The 15,289-nt window shown below is 51.4% G+C and overlaps 1 protein-coding gene across 1 annotated transcript; it reads right to left on the bottom strand.

Moving 5' to 3' along the window:
- Window positions 1-757: 757 nt before the first annotated feature.
- Window positions 758-9,890, bottom strand: LOC117867692 (butyrophilin subfamily 3 member A2-like). The gene is made up of 6 exons (XM_034752911.1): window positions 9,791-9,890; window positions 6,849-7,196; window positions 5,891-6,172; window positions 3,766-3,882; window positions 1,517-1,549; window positions 758-819 (listed from the first exon to the last, which is right to left on the bottom strand). The coding sequence occupies exons 1-6, from the start codon at window positions 9,888-9,890 to the stop codon at window positions 758-760; spliced, it is 942 nt and encodes a 313-aa protein (XP_034608802.1).
- Window positions 9,891-15,289: the final 5,399 nt, after the last annotated feature.

Below are 15,289 nucleotides of genomic sequence, written 5' to 3' on the forward strand. Positions count from 1 at the left end.
CAATGTGATGTCTGCCCCAGCCAATGTGTCTTTTTCCTTCTCTTCCCTGTTGCTCTCCTTTTTCTTTATAAGAAGAATCTGGCTTAGCTGGCTAAAAAAAAATGTATTTTGCAGCACTGCTGTGATCCTGCGACCAGAGAGGCAGATAAAAGCTATGCCCCAAACAGCCCAACGCTGGTGTGATTTTTCCAGAGTGGCTGATCAAACTATGGGCTGGGTTGCATTTCTCCACAGTGAGGCTGCCAGCGAGAGTCAGCACCAGAACAGAAGCTGCATTTTCTCTCTTTGCTACTCTTCTTTCTCTCTGTTGGAAAGAGGTGGCAGCATCAAAAGAATGGAGCATCACACGCTGGACAGAGGCAAAGGTGGGACAACTGGGGTGACAGCTCTGCAGCCAGGGAGAGAAGGAACTGACTCCCTCCCGGGGTCACACCCCATATTAATCAAAAACTTCTTTTATTGTGAATGATGATTTACAGTTTAATATTTTCCTAAGTGAGTATTTGATGTTACTGTCTAGTCTATCATCACTCCACACTTTCTATTCTAGTATTGTTCCTGCCAAATTCCTGGCGGGGTTCCTTTATTAAGTTTAAAATATAAGATTAACTCCATGGTGCTGGTTTGCCTCCGTCTCTCCTCACGGTAGGCATAGCCTAGCCAAGCCATGGGTCATTGCCCAGTTCAAACTTCTACTTCTCGACTAACTTCTTCTCCTTTCTCCAAAAAGGAGACTTATTCCCATCTTTAACACCGCCTAAGAGACTCTCAGCCATGGTCGGGGTCTGGGGAGGGGCAGGTTCCTTCTAAACTCTTTCACTGAAGGCAAAGGGGACAGGGGATGTCATTAAAACAAAAGTCTTGTGCAAGACTTTACATTTCAAATGCTTTACCTGTTTTTCCTTCTTTTCTGTATTTTTAATGAAAGGTTAAAAGATTTGTAATGGTGTGTTTGCCATGGTACAAACCAGGCTGAGGTCTCTGGATACCAAACCCCCAAGGTGTCTAACTCTGTTTAATATTGGACAGTGACATGTTGTGTTGTCCTCATCTTTAACTGTTTGTTCCATCTAACTTACTACAACCGTGTCGGGGTTCTGGATTCCACGCAATTATGTCATGTTACGTGACAAGCACACATGCACTTGCTGGAAACGTGCATCTAACTTCTCTGCGTATGTGCTGGGAGCGTAACACTCATCAGCAGGAACTCAGACACGGAAGTTCCCACTTCAGTCCCCAGGGTGTTGGCCAGAAGGGCAGTTATCACATTCATGGGGGCTTATCCAGTGTTCGTATTGATTGGGACAGAGAAAGTACATAATCGACTGGTGCATGGGTCACAGGTTCCCCCTGTCCCGTTCCACAGAGGACAGGAGCTGTTACAGCCCCAGCCAGAGAGCCTGGCTCTGCGAATTGGCTCACAGGGGGGCTGTAACACACACTCACCAGTGGGTCACATCCACAAGCCTGTTTTTTAGTAATAACGATAGTAGTAGTAACAATAGACACTCACGTATCTGTTTCTTCAGTTCAGCTTGCTGAGTGTCTAGAGGGGGAGAAGATTGCAGTGTCACGTTTACAGGGATCTCACTCCTGTTCATGAATGTCACTGGGCTGTAATTCCTAAGCCCCGGTGCACGGATAGCATTTGTAGCTATGGCGGTTGGGGGGTGATGTTTTACCCAAATAGTTATAGTGGTACAACCCCCTAGTGTGGATGCAATTACACTGGGACAAAGGTGCCTCATACCATTATAGCGTCTCCCCCTCCCCAATGGCAGTAGCTCTACTGGGGTAAGCGCCTTCATCCCGCTATAACTGCATCCATACCAGCAGCCTGTGCTGCTTTCCATATCCTGGTGGGGTCACAGCGACACCGTGTTTGGATATAGACAAGGACTAAGATTAAGGGGGTGGACGGTGCCATCCCCCATAGCCCTACATGCTGTCAGTGCCCTTTGGGTCTAACTAGCCTCACCAACCCCCAGGGAGCCCCATAAGTCTTGCTGGATGTGGGAGGGACCTCGATGAATAGCTCCTGCTCCTCGTTGCCTGCAAGCAGGCCTGTTCGATACACGGACGTTAGCAGGTAACTTGGGCAATGGATGAGCTGCGGAGCTGGGTCTCGGGAGACTTGGGCTCTATTCCCAGCTCTGCCACTGACTTGCAGGGTATCCTTGGGCAAGTCCTTTCCCTGCTTTGTGCCTCAGTTTCCCCCCTGCTCTTCATGTGCCTGCCCTAATTAGATTATAAACTAATTGGGGCCAGGACTGTCTCCCCATAGGTGTGTGGGGTGTGTGACATTATTGATATAATCTGGGACCATATAGATCATTGTTGCGACCAAGGTCCTGTAGTGGCACCCAAATCTTGTATAAAGGGGGTCAAATGGGGTGTCTAGGACAAGGTTATGGTTTACTGGTTATGATTATGCTGTCTATATGTGTGTATCACTTTTGTAGTTGAAGTTATGAATATTGGCTCTGTACTGTCTGTATTTCAAACTTACGCTATGCTGCTGGGTGACATCCCAGACAAACTGGTGTTAGCTCTGCCTAGCCTGCTTGATGGCCCATTAAGACCATCAGCTATACAATGGACCCATTGAGAGAAGGCAGATACGCCTTGTAACTCAGCAAAGTATGCAGGGACTTGCCCATGTGACTCCAGACTCCATTTTGCTGTAATTTTCCACAGTAAGAACAAAGAGTTCTTACACCTGGAAAAGACTATATAAGGCCGATGCCTCATCTCCATCTTATCTTCAGTCCTGCTTCATACCTCTGGAGGAACTTTGCTACAAGCTGAAGCTTTGAACAAAGAACTGAGGACTCATCCCAGCAGGGGATGTTCCAGAGACTTGATTTGAACCTGCAGTTTATTCTATCGCTGCTGCAAGCCTGAACCAAGAACTTTGCCATTACTGTATGTGATTGATTCCATTTAACCAATTCTAACTCTCATCTCTATCTTTTTCCTTTTATGAATAAACCTTTAGATTTTAGATGCTAAAGGATTGGCAACAGCGTGATTTGTGGGTAAGATCTGATTTGTATATTGACCTGGGTCTGGGGCTTGGTCCTTTGGGATCAGGAGAACCTTTTTCTTTTACTGGGGTATTGGTTTTCATAACTATTTGTCCCCATATCGAGTGGCACTGGTGGTGATTCTGGGAAACTGGAGTGTCTAAGGAGATTGCTTGTGAGACTTGCGGTTAGCCAATGGGGTGAGACCGAAGTCCTCTTAGTCTGGCTGGTTTGGTTTGCCTTAGAGGTGGAAAAAACCCCAGCCTTGGGCTGTAACTGCCCTGTTTGAACAATTTGTCCTGAGTTGGCACTCTCAGTTGGGTTCCGCCAGAACCACATTGTCACAGGGTGCTCACAGGTGCGAGTGTGATACAAGTGACTATAAAGATCCATGCCCAGTTTTCCGGGTCTCGTTCCTGCTTCAGACGGAGTGATCCCAACACCCACTGAGCACCTAGGGTCAGGTTCTTTCTATTCTACAGTGAGACCCAAAGGAGTGACTCTACATCTGGCGCTTCTCAGGTCACACCCAGAGTCATGGCTCATCCAGGATCCCCACCCCAGGGTGAGTTCAGCTCCTCTCTGCCATTGCTCACTCCCTCTCCCGCCGGCCCTCTCACTGACGTCCCCCAAATCTCTCTTCCTGTCATGGGATGGAAGCCCCCCGACAACCTGCTCTGAATTCAGGAGACCCTCGCTCCGGTTCCACAGCATCCCTTCCCCTCGGCCACCCTACCTTTCGCTCTGTGCTGCTTCCAGAAGCAGTAACTGGCCAAGAGGCTGAGAAAAACCACACCAGCCAGGGTCACCGACAGAGCCAGCTGGCAGGGAGAGGTCCTTGGGAGGAACACATCTGCAAGGCAAAGTTGCATTGATTTGAACCCAGACAGAGTGGATGTGGCAGCAGCAGGAGTGAGGGGAGCCTGCAGCATCCTGCAGTGGTCTGGGAGGATCTCACAGGCATCTTTGGTCAGGCTTTTGAGAGATGAGAAGTGGCTCCTCCCATGAGGCTGACGGAAGCCCAAGCTTTGGCCTGGTCACTGAACTTGGCTAGGCCCTGGCTACACTGCAGATAGGCCGTCTGCTGTGAGAGCTTCTGTTCTGCTGGGGCTGAGCACGCTGGCCGTGCTGGGCTCACGTCTGGCCTTAGGGGTGGGCCGCCTGGGAGACTGCCCAGGGCACTGTCAGAGGAGCTCACTGCCAGCCAGCACGAGAGCGCAGCAAACACCCAGAGGCACCATGTGAGGGGCACCAGATTTCTCCTGCTTCCGCCTGGTGGAGGAACGTGGTGGAGCCGTGATGCACAGATACTGCTTGTGCCCCCTACATTCTTCCGTGCCCCCTAGGGGGCTGTGTGGGAGGGGGCAGAGCAAGGAACAGTGCCAGGGCCCCCTGCATCCAGGTCACTTTCCCCATCTGGGCTGTGCTGTGGGGGATCAGGAGCTGCTGCTCTCTGACCTCCCCATACCCAGCCCAGGGGAGGAAGGTGACTTGGATGCAGGGAGCCCTGACATTGCTCCTCGCTTCCCCCCTCACAGGGGGGCACGAGGGGCAATGCGAGCGAGGAGTTGGAGGGAGGAGCGAGCAGCAATGCCAGCTGCCCCTTGCATCCAGGTCACTTTCCCCACCTGCGTGCAGGAAGGGAGTGCAGGGGCTAAGAAAGAAGGGATGCAAAAGGGGGCTGGGGAGAAGGGGGTGCAGGGGTTGGAGCACAGGTGTGTTGCTGAGGTTAGGGGTGAAGGGGGTACAGTGCAGGGGTTGGGGTGCAGGATGGGAGTGCAGGGCTTAGCTGCAGAGGGGGTTCAGAAAGGTTTAGCAGGGAATGGGGAATAGGAGAAGAGAAGGGGTGCAGAAGGTGGTTGGGGACAAGGGGCGCAAGAGAGTTAGGGGAGAAGGTGGCACAGTGCAGGGGTTGGGGTGAAGGAGGGGAGTACAGGGGGATAGGGAAGAAGGGGGAGCAGGAGGGCTTAGGGGAGAAGGGGAGCAGAAGGGGTTGGGGAGAAGGGGCACAGGGGGCTGGGGAGCAGGGGAGCAGGAGGGTTTAGGGGAGAAGGGGCACAGGGGGATGGGGAGAAGGGGGAGCAGGAGGGGTTAGGGGAGAAGGGGAGCAGGAGGGGTTGGGGAGAAGGGGCACAGGGGGCTGGGGAGAAGGGGAGCAGGAGGGGTTAGGGGAGAAGGGGCACAGGGGGATGGGGAGAAGGGGAGCAGGAGGGGTTACGGGAGAAGGGGGAGCAGGAGGGTTTAGGGGAGAAGGGGCACAAGGGGCACAAGGGGCTGGGGAGAAGGGGGAGCAGGAGGGATTAGGGGAGACGGGGTTTTTCATTAGTATTGTTATTGTGTATTTTACAAATAATTTCACACACACACACACACACACACACGTCTCAGATTAGAAGTGTGAGCAGTGAGCACCACCTCTCAGCTACTCGGCACTAGCACAAGATGGGTCCATCTCCCCCCGTCTGCCTGGTTCCCTCCTTCCCTTACTCTAGTCTTGGAGCATGCAGAAACCGAAGTAAGGGCAGCAACACACCCTCTGCCATGCCTCCCTTATTACTGCGCTGCTGCTGTCGGGGGCACTGCCGTCAGAACTGGGTGCCCCAGCCAGCACCCGCCGCTCTCCGACTGGCCAGCCAGGGCTACATTCTGAGCCCCAGAACCTCGTTCAATACAAATTAAGCACTGGGAAGAGGCAGTGGGACCCTGGGGCTGTGGGGAGCTGGGAGAGCCCGTGAAGGCCAGGGGCAATGGGAGGGCAGCCACAGGGGTCGGGGCAATAGGGGTCACTGCATCCATAGGGGCCAGGGTGCCAAAATACAAGGTCACCCAGGGTGCCATTTTCCTGAAGGCTGGCACTGGACCTGCTATGTGCATCGTTGCTGTTCTCTCTTGGCTGAGACGGGGGTTGAGGACAGAGCAGGACAGGTTCTGGTTCGAAGCGTCTCTTATAACAGCAGCAGTGTGAGTATCAAACAGCCGGTCAGCCTGCTGGGATATTTTCTCCATCACTGGTGCTAGTCGCTGCCCGCTGAGGTCTCTCCACAGCACTTGGGGCTTCGGATACCATCCGGCCGATTCACACACCACGTGGATCCCTCCATCCTGATATCCATCGACAGAAAGGTGAGGGGTGGAGCCCAGGCCTGGAGGGGAATGGAGTGAACCTGTGTCATTGCTACACCCTGGGCCCACCAGAGAACTGCTCTGGTGCAGACTGGAGTGTGGGCCTGTGGCAGTGGGAGTCCCAGCGGTGTAGCAGTGTCCTCCCTCGCCATGAAGTTACACATACAGATCTACCACGTGATGGGTAGATCACACACAAAGCGCCCGTCACCCCCTGTGGCCGCACGGACCTCAGGGTATCCATCCCACAGTTCATAGACACACCGCGCTACCTAGAGTTTTTCTATCAGCTCCCGGAAGCAGAGGCCTCAGGGAGATTTCCACAAACTTTCTCAGTGCCCAAGGAAATTGTGGGAGAAGGGCTCACACCCCCTGGGATGAGCAGCCGCATCTGGGGCATGTCCCCTGGAGTTCAGGGGAAACAGGTGGGACCTGATCCTTGCTCAGACAGATGCCCCAGCAGCTGAGGGGTGGAGAAGCTGGACATGGAGCTGGTTACTCCAGTGGGTATGAGGAATTGGCAGGCAGGTGCATCAATCCCATTAACAGCCGGCCTCGTTCCCTAGCGCTCCGGTGCCTTTCCTGTGAGAGGTGACTAGACTGAACAGACCGGAACTGTGGGGGTGGGGGTGAGACACACCACTGACCAGTGCTCACTGGTGCTGGGAAGGGCAAACAACAGCCCGTGCTACTGACCAGCCACCTCCAGTTCCAACGCAGCTTCTTCGTAAAAGGTGGGTGATTGGAAGTGGCAGCCGTAAGTCCCTTCATCAGAGGGGGTGATGTTGTGTATCCTCAAGGAGACAGTCCCATTCGCAATACCGTCCTTCAGTAGCTTCGTCCTGCTTCGATACGGTGCGATCTGCTGGCCAGCGTGATCTCTCCCATCCCGATAGAGATGGACAACTGCAGACAACGTGGATCGGAACCAGCGCACCTCCATGCTCTCGGCGCTCATGCTGGGGGAGAGGTGACAGGGTAACAGAGCATCTTCTCCCACAAGGACCCTGATGGGGCGATCGGGTCCAATTACCTTGAAACTCACTGTAGAAGGAACCAGGAGAAAAGAAGCTGTAGCCAAAGTGGAACTAGGAATACATCATGGCGATGGAAATGGGAATTTACTGTAATATTTTTATCAGCAATGCGTGTCTCCGTGTCAGCCTCTGCATTGTTGTCCCCTGAATGCACAAGGGTTCCATTGCCTCTCCAGGCAGATGGAAGGCATGGGGTGTCTGAAATATGTTGCCTCCTGGTTCCAGACCAGAATAATTAAAATGAACTGAATACAACCTGCACCTGTGAATGCAGGACCCAGCCTGGAAGAGAAAAAGGAAGAGCCGGGACTGGGACATTATCACGTAATGGCTGGGGAGCCAATGCAGGTTGGATATATGAACTCAGCATGGTTTGGCAGCAGGAGAACAAGGGATGAGGGGTGTCAGGGAGCCTGTGTTAAGAACAGTGTTCACAGACACACAGGGCCTTTCATTCAGGACTCAGAGACAAAGGGACAGAGAGAGAGCGAGCCCAGATGGATCCACACCAGCTTGGCTTGGTAGAGCCCTGGCTTCAGTCTCTATGAGCCTTGTTTTAACCTCTGCCCCTCTGTGCTAACCTAAGGATTTCCCAACACTGTCTCCCAGTTGAGTAATAAACCCTATTCTGTAGTCACTGGGCAGAGCTCACCATGAGAAACAGGAGAGCTAGAGGCCAGAGGCCGGTCTCAGAGGCATTGAGGCCAGGTGGCCTATCCTCTTGGAAAATGTGATCCCTTGAGGGCCTGGCATGCTGAAGGGGTCACTCCCAAGAGACTTTTTAAAGGCAGGGCAGAGCACAGACATAGTGACCATCATATCAATGGAAGCAATGTGATGCTGTGAGCCCTGAGGGGCTGGGGACTGAGCGTGGGACTAGAAGCCACGAACACCTGCATCCTGTTCCCAGCTCTGCCACTGACTCGGAGTGGCCTTGGCCCGTCACAGACAGATGGATTCTGGCCTCTGGCAGAGTAAAGGGGGTTGGGCAATTCCCCCTCTGCAGGAGTGGCTCAGGGCTGGCATACTTGACCGTATCCTCAGAGCACCGAAGTGTGTCACATGGTGTGGCTGGAGCACTTGGCGTTCTGCCAATAGCAGGGCTGCAGAGCAGCTGTGGAGGTTGCTGCAAGCTAGAGCAACCCTAGGGGTGCTCTAATGGACACTGGGGGCTGTTGCAATCCCTGGAACAGCCCAGCATCCAGGAGATGCAAAGGTGGCTAAAAGCCAGGCTGTCTCCTGGGCTGCACCTCCCGAGAGGCAGAATTTCATTTTTAGATTTGGCACAATATCTCCTTAAGGGCTAATTACATCTCATAGGTGATCTTCTTACTGAGACCTTTACTACACTCTTAGGGAAACATTTTAAAATGCTCCTTCTCCTAGAAACCAACTCCTCTTTTCTCGTCATTTTTTTCTGGCTTCCTATATCATATAAAGTGTTTGTCATTATTGTGCTCTACATTCCCCCTGCTTTCAGCCAGGTCTCAGAGTCAGGCGAAGCACTCAGAGGGACTGTAACTGATCATCTTAGCAGAATCACTGCTCGTTGAAATTTTTTCATCAAAACATTTTTTGACCAAATGTGGCTTTTTCAACAAAATGAAAATTTTCAATTTCAGACAAAAAATGTCCCTTCTTGTTGAAAAACCATAAATAAAAAATTGTTTAAAAACTGAACAATTTTCAATAAAAAATAGATTCTCAGTAAGTATTTTTGGTTTACTTCCCAGTTTTTTGGGGAAAAAAACTAAAAAGAATTGGTAGGAAATTTTGAAGAACAGTTTAAAAATTTTCCCCATCACCAATAATTGACCTTTTCAAACCACTTCTAATCAAACCTGATTCAGCCAGGTTTCCTCTTTTTTAATTTTTGCCATTTGAAAATCATCTTTGTAACTTTACGTAAATTCTCCCAGAGTTTGGAAGAGTGTGACCAAAGCCCTGCTGTGTCTTGGAGCGACTCCTTGTTTTCCCGCCCTCACCACTTAGCCCCCACGTTCCCCCAAGCGAGTCTGCCCTTTTCTTCTCGGCACCAGAGCTGAAATCTTGGCCCCACTGGCGCTGGTGGGAGGATTATTATAAGGTGTTACCCTGTATCTCCACTACCCAGCTCTCCCCCACGTGGTGAACACTCAGATGCATCCCTGGTCCCCGTAACTCTCTACTGTGTTTCTGGACAGAGGTTTCTAGTTGCTAAGGGCAGGGCCAGGATATGGGCACAGTTTCTAGTTGTTGGGGGCCATTCTACGGAACTGACTGTCCCAGCAAGCAGGACCCAGCTATATATCCCCACTGCCCCTAGAGGCAGGACACGTCCCACGGAACCAGGAATCAATCAGCCTTTGGGGGACATTTCTGGGCACAGCCACCACATGCTACCTGATGGGGACTTCCTGTGGGGGCCTCTTGTAGGCCACAAGACACATTTATTGCCCAACGCTCCCTGGCTTCTCTGCCCACCAGCTGCCACCTTTGCTGCTCTGCTCATAATCCCCGAGTTCCCTCAGACAGAGCTCAGGCTGGGGGCCCAGCCTTCCCCAGCACAGCCGCTGGCTCCTGTGGGAGAGAGACTAAGCCCTAAAGCCCCAGGAATCCTACCTGAGTCCAGCCGGTGAACGTGGAGAGAAAGGAGGGAAATGGTGAAGGCAAGCAGCGGCAGTGACCTCACGGAGCCAGGGGACATCGAGGAATCCTCCATCTCCCTGATGTCCAGACGACCACACAAGCCCTGGGCGAGCGAGTCGGTGAGCGAGACCCTGCGATCCAGGACATGAGAGTGGTAAATGGGCAGAGCTGGTGCAACCATGCTGACTCCACTGGGCGCTGGAGTGCGACAAGCCCACATTCAGGCCAGACCTTTCAGAGGGGCCCAGCACCTGCCGCTGAAGCCAAATTTTCCAACGGGTTCAGTGCGCCGGGCGCACAGGAAGTGCTGAGTTCTGCTGACAGTCTGGCGCAAACCCAAGCCAGCTCCAGCACTGGCACAGAAATAAACTCGCTCTTAAAGGAACAATTTCTAGATAAGTCCCAGAACTACTGGCTGAAAGCTCCTGACCCCCGGCCTGCACGTGCCCTCAGCCCAGGGAACTCCGTGCTGGTTCGGAACTGCAGCCCTGAGCTACAAAGAGGGCTTGGGGGTGGGGGGGTCTTTCTTAAACCACACACAGGGCAGCCCCCTCTGCCACTCCTTATGGCAGGGGGCCCTGCTGCCACCCAGCTGCAGCTTATAAGGGGAGGAATTGTTCTCCCAGCCTCCATCCCCTGTCCATCTGGGAAGGGGACTCCAGCCTGTCCAGAGGGGAGTCTTTGCAGCCCTCGTGAGTCCAGCACACAGTTCTTGTGTGGGTTGTCTCTGATGCAGCCACTGAAAGTGTGTGTGGCGGGGGGGGGCAGGGCCCAGGGAGTGCCACATAACCGGGGCCCTGGATTGTCACAATGCAGCCCACAAGGGTGGCATACCAGGGCGGGCCCAGTTGGAGTCAGTGCACGCTGGCTGTACAGCTGGCTGAGGGCGTAAGGCAGCACCCTGAAGCAGGACTGTGATCCCACAGGACTCAGCAAAAACCTCCGGCAGAAAAAGTCCCCTCTGGAGAATCAGGTTTCTGGCACCAACAAGATCAAACAACCCAGCAGAGCCCTGGGAAATTATCTCTGTGTGCAGCTCAGTAATAGAACAGAGCACAGCTGCACCTCTCAAAGGTTTATACTCAGGGGTATCAGCAACATCAGTCAACTCACCCTTAGCCCCCAACTAAAACCTCTCCAGCGCATCATCAAAGATCTACAACCTATCCTAAAAGATGATCCCTCACTCTCACAGATCTTGGGAGACAGACCTGTCCTCGCTTACAGACAACCCCCCCAACCTAAAGCAAATACTCACCAGCAACCACACATCACTGAACAAAACCACTGACCCAGGAACCTATCCTTGTAACAAAGCCCGATGCCAACTCTGTCCACATATCTATTCAAGTGACATCATCATAGGACCTAATCACATCCGCCATACCATCAGGGGCTCGTTCACCTGCACATCTACCAATGTGATATATGCCATCATGTGCCAGCAATGCCCCTCTGCCATGTACATTGGCCAAACCGGACAGTCTCTCCGCAAAAGAATAAATGGACACAAATCTGACATCAGGAATCATAACATTCAAAAACCAGTAGGAGAACATTTCAACCTCCCTAATCACTCAGTAACAGACTTAAAGGTCGCAATTTTGCAACAGATAAACTTCAAAAAAAGGCTTCAAAGAGAAGCTGTTGAGCTTGAATTGATATGCAAACTAGATACCATCAACTCAGGATTAAATAGAGACTTGTATCAGAGGGGTAGCCGTGTTAGTCTGAATCTGTAAAAAGCAACAGAGGGTCCTGTGGCACCTTTGAGACTAACAGAAGTATTGGGAGCATAAGCTTTCGTGGGTAAGAACCTCACTTCTTCAGATGCAAGACTTGGAATGGCTTAGTCATTACGTTAATTGAATCTATTTCCCTTAAATTAACGATCCTCATTCACACCTGTGTGTCAACTATCCACAATGGCCATCTTGTTTATCACTTCAAAGGTTTTTTTCCCCCTGCTGTTATGGTTCCTCTCAATTAATTAGCCTCTTAAGGTTGGTATAGGCAGTTCCTCCCTTTCATGTTTCTCTGACTGTATAAATATCTGTCCACTGTATGTTCCATTCCATGCATCCGATGAAGTGGGTTCTAACCCATGAAAGCTTATGCTGAAATAAATTTAGGTTTCAGAGTAGCAGCCGTGTTAGTCTGTATCCGCAAAAAGAACAGGAGTACTTGTGGCACCTTAGAGACTAACAAATTTATTAGAGCATAAGCTTTCGTGGACTACAGCCCACTTCTTCGGATGCATATAGTGGGCTGTAGTCCACGAAAGCTTATACTCTAATAAATTTGTTAGTCTCTAAGGTGCCACACGTACTCCTGTTCTTTTTTTGAAATAAATTTGTTAGCCTCTAAGGTGCCACAAGTATTTCTTTCTTTCTTATTTTATTTATTTATTTATTTTGTTTGGCTGACACAGACTAACACGGCTACTACACTGTAACCAGTAATAGAGTAAATTCCCTGTTCATTATCATCACCATGTTACTTCTCCAGGGCCTTGTTATCGCGCTCAGCATCACTCAGTGGGGAAAACGCTCACCACTGTGACCACCATTCTCTCTGTCCTTTGTTCCTCTTCCTTCCCCAGCCTCCTTTTTTCCCTGCTTTCCTTTTTCTCCCCTGCCTCTTCCTGTCTTCCCTCAGCATTTCCTTCCCCTCAGCTACTCCCACTTCACTCGCAGGGTTGCCCTCCCACCCTCTACCCTAGCCCAGCAACTAAAATGGACAGCAGTGAAATAGTTAATGCTCAGGTTTAAACATAATTGTTGGCGGGGGGGCGGGGGGAAGCTGAGGTTCTGCAGAATTTAGTATTAGCGCTGGGCCTTCTCTTTCTGTGGTTCAAGAAATGAGGTCTAATAGCTTCATATTTTCAATTCTGGCCCTGGGTTCAGATCCCACACAGAAGATCTCAGCAGTGGAAGTCCATTGCTGTGAGTTTGTGTGTCACCTGTCCTACACTGTGTCACCCATTTGCTAGACTAATCCAATGGTGGAGCACTAGGAAACATGAGACAGTATTGGCCAGCATGCCTCCAGGCATTATATGGAGACACCACATGCAAAGAGCTCAGGCCCAGGGCTCATTGGTCCTAGGTTGAGTCCCCGAGGCAGGAGGAATAAAGGGCTCTCCCTCCCTTGGAGATCAGAGGAGTCCCACTAGAGGACGACTGTTTTTCATTCTATGTAGGTAAAAAAATCAACTCAAAATCAAGGTGCCCTAGCTCAGCAGTGCCTTGTTCAAATAACTCCAGGTTTCCCCAACAACTCGATCTCACCCCCGACCATCAGGCTGAGCTGACTTGTCTCTTGGAATTTAGAGAGGATGAAAAAAGTTGGTTTAAACAAAAACTTAGTTGCAGACTTAACTCTGGAGATGCTACTGCCTATGTCTCCAGCTCCCCTCCAGGGCTCACACTTGTTGTCGGAGCAGCAGTGATCTGTATGCTCTGTATAACCTGTACGCTCAAAAGGTCTGTTACACTCCCCCATCCCCCTTTTGTCACCTCTCAATCTTTGAATACCCGAGAAGTGGCTTCCCCGCCCCCGTCCCTCCTGGAATGCTGGTGGGATGAATGGGCTGTTAGACAGCTGGAAGATCAGAAGAGCTCCCAGGTAAGCAGGGTGTCTGGGACTCTAATCAGGCAGCGATCACAGACCCAATGCATGGACACTTCCCGAGGTGGAGTGTGACCAATCAGATGCAGCCAAGTCATCTCTAGTTGCAGGCCATGAGGAGCTGGTCCTTACAAGGAGCAGGGGTCATGTGCTCAGGGATCACAATCTTGTACCTCCCATGAAGGCCCTTCGCCCGGATCGCCTGGCCAGTGGTCCGCTGTGTTGCATTCCATTGTGCCTCGGGAAGACTTACCTTCATCACACCATCCATCGCTGCACCGTGGGACACTTACCTTGAAGGATCCTGACGTCTCTAGTGCTGTGCCTGTCCTGGGAGCGTGAGTGTGACCCTCCCCTATGCTGCTTTCTGCCAATCTCTGGTGGGTCATTAATCCTCCCTAAGCTTACTAGCTGGCCCAATTTCAGATAACATTACTGGTGGAGAATGCAGGCAGCTTAGTGGAGGATTTGTCCCAAGAGTAGGGGTCCCCTGGTGCCCCCTGGTGGTCTCTTGGGTGGGTCCGGCTCGAGCCTGTGTGAAAAAGGTGGTAGGCTAGCAGGGAGAAAAGGACGCTGCTGCTAAGTATGCCACTGTGGGGCAAGGGAAAGAAAAAGGTGAACCAGCCCGAGCAAGAATACACCCCCGCTGGGGGAGCGGTGCCACCACCCCGGGTGTTGTTAGAATGGCTCCAAAAGAAAGGGGCAGACCCCTGGATGCCAGGGGCAGTTCCACCTGGGAGTACAATTCATGAGTTGGAGAAGGAACTGGATATGTGGAAAGCGCAGGCTCTGACTGCTAGCACCCAGGCCTCTTCCCTCTCTGTGGCTGCAATACAGATGGTGGCAGCAGGGGAGGAGCGGGAATGGGTGGAAATAGAGAATGCTGCTCTGAGCCAGGCAGTTACCTGCCTGAAGGATCTGGTCCTGGAGGGGTCCACCCAGGAGAACAGGGTCCAGGGGGCTTATTCAGCCCGGGTCACCGCCATTGGGGTGAAAGCCCAGGGTCCCAGGACCATATGATGATTGGGACAGGGATATCTGGTATGATCCAGATCCCCCAGATCCAGACCCTGGATGGCCGGACCCCAGACACTATGTTGCGTGCAGTGGGCAGGGCAGCCCCAAGTACTGGACATACTGTGGCAGAAACCGAGTTGGCTCCCGCGCAAGCAATAGAATTAGCACAAATCCTGGGTGAAATAGATAAAACGGCAGAGGGAAAATGGCTATACCACGGACAACTCAAACAAGTAGGGCCTGCTGCGGTGGGAGCACTGTGCTAATTTGTTTCTAAGCTTCTATCTTTCAGCCTCCGAACCAGAACATCAGGAGAGCTGGTACCAGCTGAAGAGTTATAAAATACCATGGTTATAATGTCGCGACAAAGTCTGTGTTCAGTGTTCTGTGTTGCATGTTCTGTGTCTGTCTCTGGTGGGTGTCTTGTGCTGGCATTGGGTCCAGAGAGAGGGGATACTACGCTAAACAGGGTAAATGCCCTTTCCTCTCTCTACTTCCCCCATCTCCAACCAAATTATCAATCACATCCATCTCTGTCCAAAAGACTTTGGTCCCCAATGCATCAGGTTTATTTATTTTTTTTTGTTAGGTTCCCTAATAATCATTTTGTTGTTGATTTTTTTTATTGATATATTCGTATTGTTAGTTACATTTTCTTGTATTGGCGACAAATAGTCCTGTAGCACCTTATAGACTAACAGATATATTGAAGCATAAACTTTCGTGGGAGAAGACCCACTTCGTCAGACGCATGATGAAGTAGGTCTTCGCCCACGAAAGCTTATGCTCCAATATATCTGTTAGTCTATAAGGTGCTACAGGACT

The sequence above is a fragment of the Trachemys scripta genome, chromosome 18, assembly GCF_013100865.1.
Source record: "Trachemys scripta elegans isolate TJP31775 chromosome 18, CAS_Tse_1.0, whole genome shotgun sequence".
Classification (NCBI taxonomy): domain Eukaryota; kingdom Metazoa; phylum Chordata; order Testudines; family Emydidae; genus Trachemys; species Trachemys scripta.